Raw genomic sequence first — 14,597 nt, forward strand, 5'->3', positions numbered from 1 at the left:
CGAATTTTACTGTGTAGAAATAAATCCCAAACTGAGCATGACATAAGAGCAACTTAAGGGCAACTCACCCATTCACTTACATATTCACACACCGAAGGCAGAGGCAACCGTGCAAGAAGGTGCCAACCTGCATGCTTGTTGGGAGCAGTTATGGGTTAAGTGTCTTGCTCAAGGACACTTTGACACGCTGCCGGGAGGAGCTGGACCTGGAATCAAACCGGGAACCTTCCGATTACCAGACGACTGCTTTACCTCCTGAGCAACTGTCGCTGACTAGCCTACTCTACAGATAGCAATCTGGTTTTAGAAAATGTTATTCAACCTATTCTTAGAAATTGTCACTATATATGTACCCATATCCCGGTGAAATCAGCATGGCTATTATTTACCTCTGCTAAATCACATTCAATAAACGTGCTATTAGTGTTTTGTGATAAAATTATTGATGTTTGTAAAATAAATTAACCATTTTAATGAAGACATGAGTATAATAAATCATGTTTTTCTTCAATAAATATAAATGAAACAAGGTGGAGGCACACAGTGAAGGCACAGAGAATATTTTTGTTAAATCTTTTCATGACTTGTTTTCATCAATAATGTCCACAGTGTGTAAAAATTTATAAGAATGACTTCTGATCATAGATTATCAGCCCAGCTACAGTATAGACAGTGAAAGAACAAAGTAAAAGAATAAAGACCAAACACTATACAAAATATACAATATGCAAAACTAAAGTACAAAATGCTAAACAAAATGCAAGAATGAGGTAGAGGTAGTGCAAATATAATGTGCTTTTATTTCTTATATGCCCCCCCCCCCCCCCCCCATTTTAATAACATTTAACTCCTTCATCACATAGACGTGTGTGTTTTAGTATACACAGATGCCTCAAAAAACAACCAGTAACAGAGTGGTGGTTGCATTTATAAGCCCAGAAATAAATATTATGGTAAAGAAGAGAGTGAGTAATAAATTATTAGTGTATGGGAGAGTTGATGGCTATTTTGCTAGCAATCAATTGGGTGGGAACAATCAAGCCAAACAAGGTGTTAATAGCGTCAGATTCAAGCAGTGCATTAATTAGTATAAAACATACACAGTCAGAAACAAGACAGGACATTATTTTTGGAAATAGCACAGGCGATTTTTAGGGTGAGGGGAATAGGAACATATGTGGGATTGTGGGGTTAACAGAGACAGCCCTCATTGCGGTCACAGAGGCACTTCACTTAGCAAAAGCGAAAGGCCTCTCCTCTGTCCTGATTCTCCTAGATCTATCTGCAGCCTTCGACACAGTCAACCACCAGATCCTCCTTGCGGCCCTCGCAGGAATGGGAGTGGCTGGCTCTGCGCTGACATGGCTGTCATCATACCTCAATGACCGCTCCTACCAAGTGTCATGGAGAGGGACCCTGTCGGCCACCCGCCCCCTGCGGACGGGTGTCCCCCAGGGCTCGGTTTTAGGACCCCTTCTCTTCTCCCTCTACACTAAATCACTGGGTAACATTATCACGTCTCATGGCTTCTCCTACCATTGTTATGCCGACGATACTCAACTCTTCCTCTCCTTCCCTCCCTCAGATATCCACGTCTCTGTGCGGATCTCGGCCTGTCTGTCCGACATCTCAGCCTGGATGACGTCCAACCACCTCAAACTGAACCTAAGCAAAACAGAATTGCTCCACCTGCCGGCCAAATCCTCCCCCCTAACCGACCTTTCAATCACAGTCGAGAATGCAGCTGTGACTGCGTCCCCGACCGCCAAGAACCTTGGTGTTGTCCTCGACGACCAGTTGAACTTCTCTGCTCACATCGCAGCGACGACCAGAACCTGCCGATTCCTCCTGAGCAACGTCAGAAGGATACGCCCCTTCCTGACAAAAGAAGCCACCCAACTCCTCGTCCAATCAACAGTCATCTCCCGCCTCGACTACTGCAATGCACTGCTCGCTGGCCTCCCGGCCACTGCCACTAAGCCTCTTCAACTCATTCAGAACGCAGCGGCCCGCCTGATCTCAAACCTACCGAAGTCGGCCCATGTCACCCCACTTCTTAGGGACCTGCACTGGCTCCCCATTGCTGCACGAATCCGCTTCAAGGCCCTCGACCTAGCATACCGTGCGGCAAAGGGAACCGCTCCCGCCTACCTCCGGTCAATGGTCTCTAACTACACACCCTCAAGACCCCTACGCTCTGCATCTTCTGGCCGCCTCAGACCTACTCCTATCCAAGCTCCGGGAGGGTCATCAAAGAGAAGTCGCCTATTCTCAGTCCTTGCCCCACAATGGTGGAATGAACTACCCACCCCAGTTAGGACAGCCGAATCACGTCCAATCTTTCGCCGTCGACTAAAGACGCACTTCTTCAACCATTATCTGAATTAAAAAAAAAAAAAAAAAAAAAAAATCTAACCCTAACTAACCGTACTGTCATGCACTTGTCCTAATAAACTAACCTACACTGTAGCACTCAACACTTTGATGAACATTGTTGCTCAGCTGATAGAGTTGTGCCCTTCCTGATGGCTTGTCGTACAGAACTTGTAAGTCGCTTTGGATAAAAGCGTCAGCTAAATGACTAAATGTAAATGTAAATGTAATTTGGGTGCCAGCACATATAGGGGTGGAGGGGAACAAACTGGCGGATAAGTTCACAAAGGAAGCAGCAAATAAAACAGAAATAAATATAGATGTGAGTTACAGCAAGGCAGAAGTCAAGAGCATAATGTACAATTAAAAATAAATGGCAGTAGGAGTGGGATAAAGGAACTAAAGGTGCATTTTACAATGTCCAGAGGGCAAATGAGAGATGTGGGCAGAAGAGGGAAGATTGAGATTTGGACACATTGGGCTAAATAGCACACTTAAGATGGGCAAACATGAGACTGGTATGTGCGAGTACTGTAACAGGCAGGAAACAGTGGAGCATGTGTTGATGGATTGTATCAAATTAATACCAACAGGAGAGACAGATCCTCAAAGACAGGTTGGAGAGAAACCACATCAAGCTGGAGGTGAGAGAATAGTTAACGACTGAGCTCAGGGAATGTGGGGTACAGGGGGGGGCATTTAAAAATGTCTAAACAGGACAGGTTTGAGTGGAAGGATATAGAGTACAGACTAGAGTAGTCAGTAGAATGAATGAATGAATGAAAACTTTATTTAACAGATTGCAGAATGGGTACAATACAGTACGGCTCAATACATACAATTGTTAAGGGGATGCAGACCTGAGAAAGACGTTTGTCTTGTTTCCATCAGGGTCCCCCATTTTCAATTCATATAGACATTTATGACATACATAACATACATGACATTTATGGCATAGGGACATATAGGTATTTAGTACTGATACATTTGTGACATAGGCGGTATTCAAATATACAGTACTGTTACCCCTAGATCCTGACAGAGTATATACATATGATGGGGAGGGGACTGTACATTAGGAGGGGGTGGGTGGGTGGGAGGGGAATATACATACGGCGGGGAGGGAATATATACATGCGGTGGGGAGGAGACTGTCTATTAGGAGGTGGTGGGGGTTTTGGGCATTTACGGTGGCCAGTTTCGAATTGCAGCCTCCCGTAGGTGCTCTTTAAGGGCGGTTTTGAATGTGGGCAGGGATTCACATTCCTTTACAGCTTTGGGTAGGGCGTTCCACATTGTTGTGGCATAATTGCGAAACGTGTTTAGTCCCTTGTTTGAGCCGAATCTGGGTTTAACATGATTTGTTGAGCTTCCTCTGGTGTAGTGGTTGTGGTATTCACTGACCTTTGGGAAGTATTTTGACATGTACATGGGCACCCCGGTCGTATAGTGTATCTTGTAGACCAGGCCCATTGCAAGTTGCTGTACTCTGTCGTCTACTCTAAGCCATCCTAGGTTGGCAAAGTGGGCAGGGGTGAGGTGGGTTCTGGGGTTCAGGTCAAGTAGTAGTCTGACCAGTTTGTTTTGTGATGTTTGTAATTTTGTTTTAAGCGCCTTTGAGGTGCTTTGGTACCATGAGGTGCACGCATAGTCATAGTACCCTTGAATGAGTGCTCCTGCCAGAGTCCTCAGGGTATTCTTGTTTACCAGAGAGGAGATCCGGTACAAGAATCTAGTTCGTTGGTTGACTTTTTTTATTACATTGGATGCCATTTTGTCACAGGAAAGATTTGCCTCTAGGATGGAACCCAGGTAGGTAATTTCGTCTTTCCTTGTGACAATATTGTCACCCACTGTAACTGAGAAGCCGTCGGTCTTGCTGAGTTTGTTATTTGAACCGAAGAGAATGGACTCTGTTTTGCCCATGTGTAATGATAGTTTGTTATCAGCGAGCCATATGCAGATTTTGCCTAGTTCCGTGCTGAGGGTTTTTTCAACCTGCACCTAGTACTAGTCACTAGTCATTAATGTGCATAACCCACCTCTGCACACTCTATTTCAGAAGGTGGCGGTAATGCACCAAAAAGTTTGTGCCAACCGCCAATAAAAATCAGAAGAAGAAGAAGAAAAAGAAGAAAAAGAAGAAGAGGAAGAAGACGTGTGTTTGTTTGTGTGCGTGTGTGGGTGTGTGTTTGTGAAGGGTCGCCAGAAACAAGCGACGTCGCCCTTTTTGGCTCCGTTGGCGGTTCGTCCAAAATGCACTGACTGATCCAAAGTACACTAGACAAAAAAAGTATATCATTCCGTGCTCTAACGTAAGATTTCGGTACCGGGTAAGTTCTGTGTCTAAACTTTTTTATAGACAGTGGTGCATGATTACACTAGATCATTTCTCGACCGTAAAGTAAACTGAATTCATGAAACAATTCGCGGATCACATTCAGCTACAATTTAGTTGTTTATTTGACTTCATTTTGCCTGATTGCATCCATACATGTGCACATATTTAATTAATATTTAATTATATAAGTACAATACAGGAGCTCATCTTGGTGCATCTTACATTGGTGCAGACAGTCACGTATACATCGACAGTACAAAACCAATGAGTAGACCGGTATCATTAAAAAACATACAGCAAATACGCGTAGATACGTATACACTGCTAGTTTTGTAGCTTGTTTTGCAAAGAAGAATAGGCTATATTATTATCACTCTTGTTATTGTTCGAATAAAGTTAGGACGGTCATACTACAAAGACAGAAATTATAAAAGGAAATTGTTTTAAAGAAATGTGATTTCTGTCACTAACCTTTACACTATATTTTTGCACAATAACATCTCTCTCTCTCTCTCTCTCTCTAGACCTTCTTCTATGGCAGAATGCTACTATTTGGGTGTGGACGTGGGTACTGCCAGTGTGAGAGCTGCTCTAGTCACCAGAGATGGTCAGCTCCAAAGCACGGCACAGGAGCCCATCAGCATCTGGGAGCCTCAGTCTGAACATTATGTCCAGTCCTCCACCGAGATCTGGACCAAGTGCTGCAATGTTATAAAGGTTAGACAAGACTAAGCCTGGTCCTAGAATAAGCTGAAAGCAACTATCACTAGATGTAAGGCCTAATCCATGCCCATATAGACAAGACAAACGTCTTTCTCTGGTCTGCATCCCCTTAACAATTGTGTGTATTGAGCCGTACTGTATTGTACCCATTCTGCAATCTGTTAAATAAAGTTTTCATTCATTCATTCATTCATTCATTCATTCATTCATTCATTCATTCATTCATTCATTCATTCATTCATTCATTCACAGTATGCAGAGACTGCACAACAATACTTCATTCTCTAAATAGTGCTGTAATGAAACCATAGCTTTGTGAAAAAGTCACAGATAGTGCTGTTCTTAGCTACTTCATATCCAATCTGCCTCTCTTGGGAAACACTTTAGTAAAAGGTGTTCTTAACTCAATCAGCGCCGGAGGCCTAGAGCATCAATCAATCAATCAATCAATCAATCAATCAATCAATCAATCAATCTTAGTTCCTACTGCACCAACGAGATAGGGATAAGTGGCGGTGTTTGCAGGGCTATATCTATATTCTATATTATAGCTATGGATACAATACTATGGCCCATTTGACATCAACTATCTATTGTTCAATATGTGAAAAAGAATAAATGTTTTCATGCATACGTTCGCATGTTATACCGTGGTGAATATAAGTATAGTTTCAGGTTGATCCTGGCTAATCCCAGAAAACAGTGCTATGGAGGAATACGTGAATTTCACTAAAAGCCTTTGGCGTTGCTCGCCTGGACACGCTACTATTTACAAATCAAATGTATATAATAGGTATTATATTTCATCATGAATGCATGAAAAGGGGAGGGGGGGGTCGTTTTTTGATGCTTTGATCGTCACTAACGGCAGATGTTCTGGAGTACGTTACACATGGTCGCAACGGTCAATGTGAAATCATGGTTGGATCAAAGCAGGATTGATGTCATATAGTCCTTACCTTCACTAGGAGGTACCCCAAAAAGAATATTCCAATTGTCTGATCGCGATTTCCAGTATTGGTGTTCATCGTGTCGCCAACATAATCCACCACAACACATGCATCGGGGGTATTGGACGCGTTCCAATGCCATCGAGTGAACCGCTAGACTTGCCTGACAAGAAAACTGCGGCCGGAGACATTTGAATCTTACACCGTGTGTGAAAACAAAAACAAAAAGTTTTGAAGGGTGGGCGATACTGCCACTACCCGGATGCGGCCAGTATTGCACTCTACTCTGGCAATCTCAGAGTGGTTCCCTATGGTAACCCAGAGGTCCGTGTGAGAGAAATTAATAAAAATATCGAATAAAAGAAATAACGATGAAAACCCGTCTATAGTCGGGTCTGGCGCTGAACGATTGGCGAGTTAACTCGACTATCCTCGGGTCTGGTACTGATTGAGTTAAAGAGTAAGGGTTTGTTTTTGGGCCTAGCTCTATTTCCTACTCATCGATGCTGTTGTTGAATAGTCCTTTCTCATTACAATGCATGCTGTGCTTCAGTGGATACCCAGCTCCTCCTTAATCAGCCCAACTAATGTAAAATTAATGGGGCCACTATAAAACATTTAAACACACTGAAAAATAAACGTCTTTGCTTTGGGTGCATTGTGGAGTAGGTTGTCGACTTGTAAACAGAAGCGTGGCCCCATTACATTACTTTAGTTTTGTGACTAAAGTACTACCTGCCCGCCGTTCCCCACCCAGTCCATGGCTGACGGATGCAGTGAGAGAACAAAGACAGGTCCTGAGAGCGGCTGAGAGGAAGTATAGAAAGTCACGCCTCACTGCTGACATCGACACATATCACAACCTCTTGTTAACATTCTCCAAAACCATTACTAATGCCAAAGCTTCTTTCTTTCACCATAGGATCGAGGCCTCTGCCAAGAATCTTCGCAAACTGCATGCTACCATGTCCTCCCTCCTCACTCCCCCCCCCCACCTCCTCCTCCCTCATCTTTTTCTGCCGAAGACTTTGCGATCTTCTTTGAGGAAAAAGTGGAGAACATCCGCAGCTCTTTCTCCCAACCCCCACCCATTCCAAACGCTGAATCGAGAACCTCATCCTTCACTCTGTCATCTTTCTCTCCCATTACAGAAGCCGAGACCCTGACACTGGTAACGTCGAACCGTCCGACTACATGCCAGCTGGACCAGCTACCCTCCCCACTCCTCCAGACCATAGCACCGGACATCCTCCCATTCCTAACTGCAACCATCAACTCCTCACTCAACTCGGGGGTGGTCCCCACCTCCCTAAAACAAGCCAGAGTCACGCCCCTCATAAAAAAACCAACCCTGAACCCCACCGTCATAGCCAACTATCGTCCTGTCTCTCTTCTCTCCTTCCTTTCTAAAACACTTGAACGTGCTGTATCCAACCAACTTACTGCTTATCTCTTACAGAATGACCTCCTAGACCCCAATCAGTCTGGCTTCCGGACTGGCCACTCCACAGAAACGGCCCTCATTGCGGTCACAGAGGCACTTCACTTAGCAAAAGCGAAAGGCCTCTCCTCTGTCCTGATTCTCCTAGATCTATCTGCAGCCTTCGACACAGTCAACCATCAGATCCTCCTCGCGGCCCTCGCAGGAATGGGAGTGGCTGGATCTGCGCTGACATGGCTGACATCATACCTCAATGACCGCTCCTACCAAGTGTCATGGAGAGGGACTCTGTCGGCCACCCGCCCCCTCCGGACGGGTGTCCCCCAGGGCTCGGTCCTAGGACCCCTTCTCTTCTCCCTCTACACTAAATCACTGGGTAACATTATCACGTCTCATGGCTTCTCATATCATTGTTATGCCGATGATACTCAACTCTTCCTCTCCTTCCCTCCCCCAGATATCCACGTCTCTGAGCGGATCTCGGCCTGTCTGTCCGACATCTCCGCCTGGATGACGACCAACCACCTCAAACTGAACCTAAGCAAAACAGAATTGCTCCACCTGCCGGCCATATCCTCCCCCCTGACCGACCTCTCCATCACAGTCGAGAATGCAGCTGTGACCGCGTCGCCGACCGCCAAGAACCTTGGTGTTGTCCTCGACGACCAGTTGAACTTCTCTGCTCACATCGCAGCGACAACCAGAACCTGCAGATTCCTCCTGAGCAACGTCAGAAGGATACGCCCCTTCCTGACAAAAGAAGCCACCCAACTCCTCGTCCAATCAACAGTCATCTCCCGCCTCGACTACTGCAACGCACTGCTAGCTGGCCTCCCGGCCACTGCCACCAAGCCTCTTCAACTCATTCAAAACGCAGCGGCCCGCCTGATCTCAAACCTACCAAAGTCGGCCCATGTCACCCCACTTCTTAGGGACCTGCACTGGCTCCCCATTGCTGCACGTATCCGCTTCAAGGCCCTCGACCTAGCATACCGTGCGGCAAAGGGAACCGCTCCCGCCTACCTCCGGTCAATGGTCTCTAACTACACACCCTCAAGACCCCTACGCTCTGCATCTTCTGGCCGCCTCAGATCTACTCCTATCCAAGCTCCCGGAGGGTCATCAAAGAGAAGCCGCCTATTCTCAGTCCTTGCCCCACAATGGTGGAATGAACTACCCATCCCAGTTAGGACAGCCGAATCCCGTCCAATCTTTCGCCGTCGACTAAAGACTCACTTCTTCAACCATTATCTGAAATGAAAAAGAAAAAAAAATCTAACCCAGACTAACCTTACTGTCATGCACTTGTCCTAATAAACTAACCTACACTGTAACACGCAACACTTTGATGAACATTGTTACTCAGCTGATAGAGTTATACCCTTCTTGCTGTCTTGTCGCACAGAACTTGTAAGTCGCTTTGGATAAAAGCGTCAGCTAAATGACTAAATGTAAATGTAAAATGTAATGACTAACTAGCCAGATCTGTGGGGATATCCAGTGCAGAGCCTGCACAGATTAAAAAAAAATATATTTTTTTTATTATTATTATTTTTTTTATTTTTTTTGCAAGGCGATTGTTTCTAGTTGTGGCGGCGGCGCGGCGCGATAGTTAGATAACCTAGATGGGTGGGGAACAACCAGGATTTCACTGTCTGCCACAGAGTTGGAGAACTATCTGACTCTCTCTCTCACGGGCCAGCGGATCACACACACACAATGGAGCCGTGCTGCCGCTTGTGATTGGTGGAGGCGGGACCAGGCGATACAACTGATTGACAGCGGAGGCGGCGAATGGAATAGCAGATGGCACTCAGATGCAGAATAACAGCCAGGCAATGAGCCAGGTAGTGAGGGACTCGGGAGAGATACAGTAGAGCGAAAGTCAATTAACGTTGATGTCAAGATGGACAGTGGAAGAAAGAGAAAGGGTGGAGGAGAGAGGGATAAAACAAAGAAAAAGAAAGGCCCTTACAGGAGAGAGTGGTTAACTGTATTATAATAGTAAATAGAAAAATATGTTGTGCTCTTGCTTTTTTCTTTTTGAAGGTGGAGAGTGTAGCATTGCTAGTGCCACAACAGTTTTATTTGAGGTCCATAACAGTACATTGTACTAAGCAATTGTTGGCTCATTAGTTTGTGATTCACATGCACTAAAATTCACCAGAATGCAGGAAATTAAGTCTTTGTAACAAAAAAAATCCTGGTGGGGGACCCCCCGCTTAAAAAGTGGCCTGACTGGGGCTATATTTCGCGCTATATCTCCCGGTATGAATTATTTCCCCAGTCCGGCCCTGGGGGTCAATAATTCTGAACGTACGATTTAAACAAACTGAGTGAACACCTGATGAGAGTCTAGTCAGCTGTGAGGTAGTTCTACTGAATAGAGAAATTAATACTGAAGGAGAAGTCGTATGAGATAGCAGTGTACATTAAGAGCACCAACTCCAATTCCCAAGTTGTTCCAAAAGTGCTGTATGTGCATGTATGTACAATGTAGTTAATGCAGAACTGAGTCAATTATAAATTATTAAAGATCAGGGGTGCATTTTGTTGCTGATCACCTATGTAGTAAAGCATTTACAACTAGAATATAATATAATTCTAGTTTTGTTGTCCACACAAGGTGAAAAATCATCTTTGGCCCATTTGACAGTTCATTGAAATCATTCACAGAAACACAACACATCACAAAATAACACATATAGTGCAAATAATCTAGGTAGTAGATATAGTAGACAACATATAGTGGAGAGATAAAAAGGTTATTAAATGTCTCAAAATTAAGCAGCAGGGTAACTGCAGTCACATTCACAGAGCACTGCATTCACAAACGTTCAGAGTCGATCATAAAAAAAAAGATTATACAGGACAAGGTTTGCACTTTGAGTTCAGGAGGGTTGATGCAAAGGAGGTGGAAAATCTCTTATTTAAAGGGGTCATGCATTATAAATGGCTTTTTTCAGTATTTACCATTGTTTTATAGTAATAGGAGTTAGTATCAATGGGTCTGTCTCTCTAATTACCATATTGACTCATCAGTCTAGTCTCGAGTTCACAAGATCTTCCCTCACTCAACTAAACTGTTCTGATTTGACGGTTTCTGTGACGTCGACATAGCATTGATTTGCATAACTAACGCCCCCTCTATGGTTGTAGCGCACAGTGAAACCCGACACTTCCTCAAACGGGAGAGGCAGAGCGAGAGAGAGGGAGAGAGATAAGGGGGCTCCGTGCCTCTCTCCTCTCTATCTCTCTCTTGCAGGCAGTCGGACTCGGGAGCAGCATATCACTGTAATATCTTTGTGCATGCTCCCACGTGCACGCCCGTATTCCGATCCGTACAATAATAATCAAGGGTATATATTGTCATTTGAAACAAGTTACCAATGCATTGTCCCGTAGGATTATGCCCCCCGCGGCGAAATAAATTAGTATCCCCCTCAGTATCTCTCTCTCTCTCTGTGCCAGTCGCAGACTGTGTGGATGACTGTCACTCAAAGTGCTTATGGGCGGAGCCAGGCCAACACAGCCTGAAATCCAAAGTGAGAAAAATTATGCTTTTGAGTACTTGATTAGAAATATAAAACCTTACAGAGGTGTTCCATAGACTCACAGGAATTGTGTAAAGTTGCCCAAATAGTGCTAGGAATAGCAATGCATGTCCCCTTTAATATTAAATGTGATAAGCCCTGTGGTGTTGACGATCTGGATGGCAAATTACTGCAGCTAGCAGCTGAGTTTGTAGCGGTGCCTATTTGTCACATCTTTAATTTATGTTTGAGAGAAGTGTATATCCACAGTTATGGAAAATTGCAAAAGTCACTCCGCTGCCGAAAAACAGTAAGGAGTCCTTCAATGGGCCAAATAGTAGACCTGTGAGTATCTTGTCTGTAGGGGAACTATCTTATAAATGGCCTTTTCCAGGGGTTTGCATTGTTTTCTAGCAATGTGGGGTTGTACCAACACTGTCTATGTCTCTAATTCTCATTTTGGCGCATTCGTCCAGTTCAGATGTCACGAGATCCTCCCCCACTGAACTAAGCCATTCTGAATTTACGCGTACCTCTGACGTGTAAGAATTCTCATCTGCATACCTAACCCCCCTCTATGGTTGTAGCCACCGCCCATACTCAACCATTATTTATTGCAGTACGCAAGCAAATGTGTGGAATTGAAGTATTTTTACTCTTTATTTTGGTTCATTTTTCACATCTTTTCCAAAGTCACTTTTTTTACATTTTTGCATGGACATTTTCCCTTTCTTTTCCAAAGTCACTTTTTCACATATAAAATGAATTCCGCTTTTTCATAGACAATTTACAATTTTGTTTCAGTGGTTACGAAAGTTTGCATAAACATTTGAAACATTTTCCTTTTCTTTTCCAAAATCACCTCTTCACATTTTACAACAACCTTTTCTTTTCTTTACAGTATGATGTTCCGTTTTTGCATAGCCAATCTACTCATTTTTCTAGAATAAGACAACCACCACCACAAGACAAACAAGACTCACAGGACAGGGCATTGGTATATGAGGGATAGATGTTTTCGTTCTTGTTTGGTCTGGTCCGTTTATGGTCCTGACATTCATTTCCCAGTTATTGCATATGTTAGCTGCCTCTACATTCTTCCCAACATTTAACATATAACATTGTAACAGACTAAGAGAAACACAATATAAAATTCTTCACAGATTACACATCACACCTGTGTTACTAAACAAAATGGACCGTTCAATATCTCCATTATGTTCGAAATGTCAAACAGATCTGGGCACCTACTATCACTACTTTTGGGAATGTAAGTGTATATCCAGGTTCTGGGGCCAAGTGGCACGTGAGCTGAGCGACATTTTCAAGGTGAAAATAAAGAAGGATCCAGGAGCTTTTTTACTGGGACTCCCATCAAAGGAAAATAATTTGACACCCTTACAATTCAAACTATTTGATAAACTTCTGCTTTCAGCCCGGAAATGCATTTTGATAAACTGGATTAAGGATAGGCCTCCATCCATACAGATGTGGTACAGAGAGATCTTCGGTGTGCTACCCCATGAAAGACTCTGTGCAATGCATAGAGGCAACAACGCTTCCTTTCAGGATGTGTGGGCCCCACTATTGGACTACTTTCCTGCTACAATTTCTCAGATCCTTCTAAAGGCCCAATGCCCCATTGTATGGACAGACTTTGGATAGAAAAAAATTATATATGTATATATATGTATGCCTACATGTGAATGGGCTCGAGGCAAGTGCAGTACTGTGCAGTGCCTGTCTGGGTTAGATTTCCTTTTTTTGCTTGTTTTTCTTTTTGATCTGTTTTTGCTGGCATGACGGCATAGATGAACTGGAGGAACCCCCCCCCCCCCTTCTGTCCCAATGTGTGTTTTGTAATGTAAGTAACTGTATGTGAAAAATCTTCTAAAAAACCAATACAAAAAAAAAAAACACGTTATTGAATTCGACCTCCAAGCGAGGGGGGAAACACCCGCTCCTCTTGGCATAAACCCTGTTGGTGTGCGAGGGAGAGCCCCTCGTTAGGGGGGGGCCCTGCGCTAAGGGTGTGTGACGAGGCGTCTATCCGAAACCCCTCCATCCCTTGGTCCAACGTTGGCTGCTAAAGAAAACCTACGCTAATAAAATGACCTTACCCCTCCCGGGCACTTAGTCAGTCAAGTCAAGTCAAGAGTTTTAATTGTCACGGCATACAGGTATACAATGAAATGCGGGTGGTCTTGCCCGCAACGATGTGCAATACAGTGGTACATATAATAGAATCAAAAGAAGAAAACAACATTGTGCAGTAACAGGTAACAGGTAACATGGAGTGACATCTCGGTATCTGTACATAGTTATTTACAGAGCATATGGGACATGCTAGTTAGCTTTGGTAGTGCAATACACTGTTCCTGTTATTCTAATTTAAAGTGTCCTTTCCTTTGGCCATAAGTGTGCGTGTGTGCGACATGAGTGTGTGCCCGCTCATGTTAAAGTGTTAAGTGGCTGCTCGTGTGTGAGCGTGCACAGTGTGCGTGTCGTGTGTGTGTTCATGTGTGCTTGTGTGTGAACAGTTCAATGTTCTGAGCACTCAATGTTCATTGTTCATGGCTCTGATGGCCTGGGGGAAGAAGCTGAGCCTAAGCCGCTCTGTCCTAGTAGCTGGGGTTCGCAGGCGTCTGCCTGACCTCAGCAGCTGAAACAGGCTGTTATTGGGGTGGTGAGGGTCTTTCATTATCCTGCAGGCTCTGGATTTGCACCTCTTGTTGTATAGAACCTGCAGGGGGGGTAGTGCAATACCCGTGGTACGCTCGGCTGAGCGCACCACTCTCTGTAGGGCCTTCTTGTCCTGTGCCGTGCTGTTTCCATACCAGGCAGTGATGTTTCCGGTCAGGATGCTCTCTACAGCTCCTGAGTAAAAGGACTGGAGTATCTTTCCCGATACTCTGAACTTCCTTAACTGTCTCAGGTGGTAGAGACGCTGTTTCGCCTTCTTTACTACTGTGTCTATGTGTGTTGACCATGTCAGGTCCTCTGAGATGTGGACCCCCAGGTACTTGAAGCTGCTCACCCTGTCCACGGTAGCCCCGTTAATCATCAGTGGTGTGTGCGTCTCCTGCTGTCCTCTCCTATAATCCACGATCAGCTCCTTGGTTTTACCAATGTTCAGGAGCAGGCTGTTGTCCTGGCACCAGCGTTCCAGTACCTCAACCTCCTCCCGGTAGGCCTTCTCGTCGTTGTCCGAGATCAGCCCCACCACCACCGTGTCA

General features: G+C 44.5%; 1 protein-coding gene across 2 annotated transcripts in view; it reads left to right on the top strand.

Moving 5' to 3' along the window:
• fggy (FGGY carbohydrate kinase domain containing) overlaps positions 1–14,597 on the top strand; it is a 65,569-nt gene that overhangs the window by 3,321 nt on the left and 47,651 nt on the right. Inside the window, exons 1-2 of one of the 2 annotated variants that reach the window (XM_084319147.1) lie at positions 4,574–4,706; positions 5,239–5,431. The exons of the other annotated variant lie outside the window; for it this stretch is intronic. Coding sequence (XP_084175273.1) covers positions 5,249–5,431 — 183 coding nt within the window. The 5' untranslated portion in view covers positions 4,574–4,706; positions 5,239–5,248. Of the gene's footprint in view, positions 1–4,573; positions 4,707–5,238; positions 5,432–14,597 lie in introns of those variants that run through there. 2 annotated transcript variants of the gene reach the window in all.

This window comes from Notolepis coatsorum (assembly GCF_963971535.1).
Source record: "Notolepis coatsorum genome assembly, chromosome: 7".
Lineage (NCBI taxonomy): Eukaryota > Metazoa > Chordata > Actinopteri > Aulopiformes > Paralepididae > Notolepis > Notolepis coatsorum.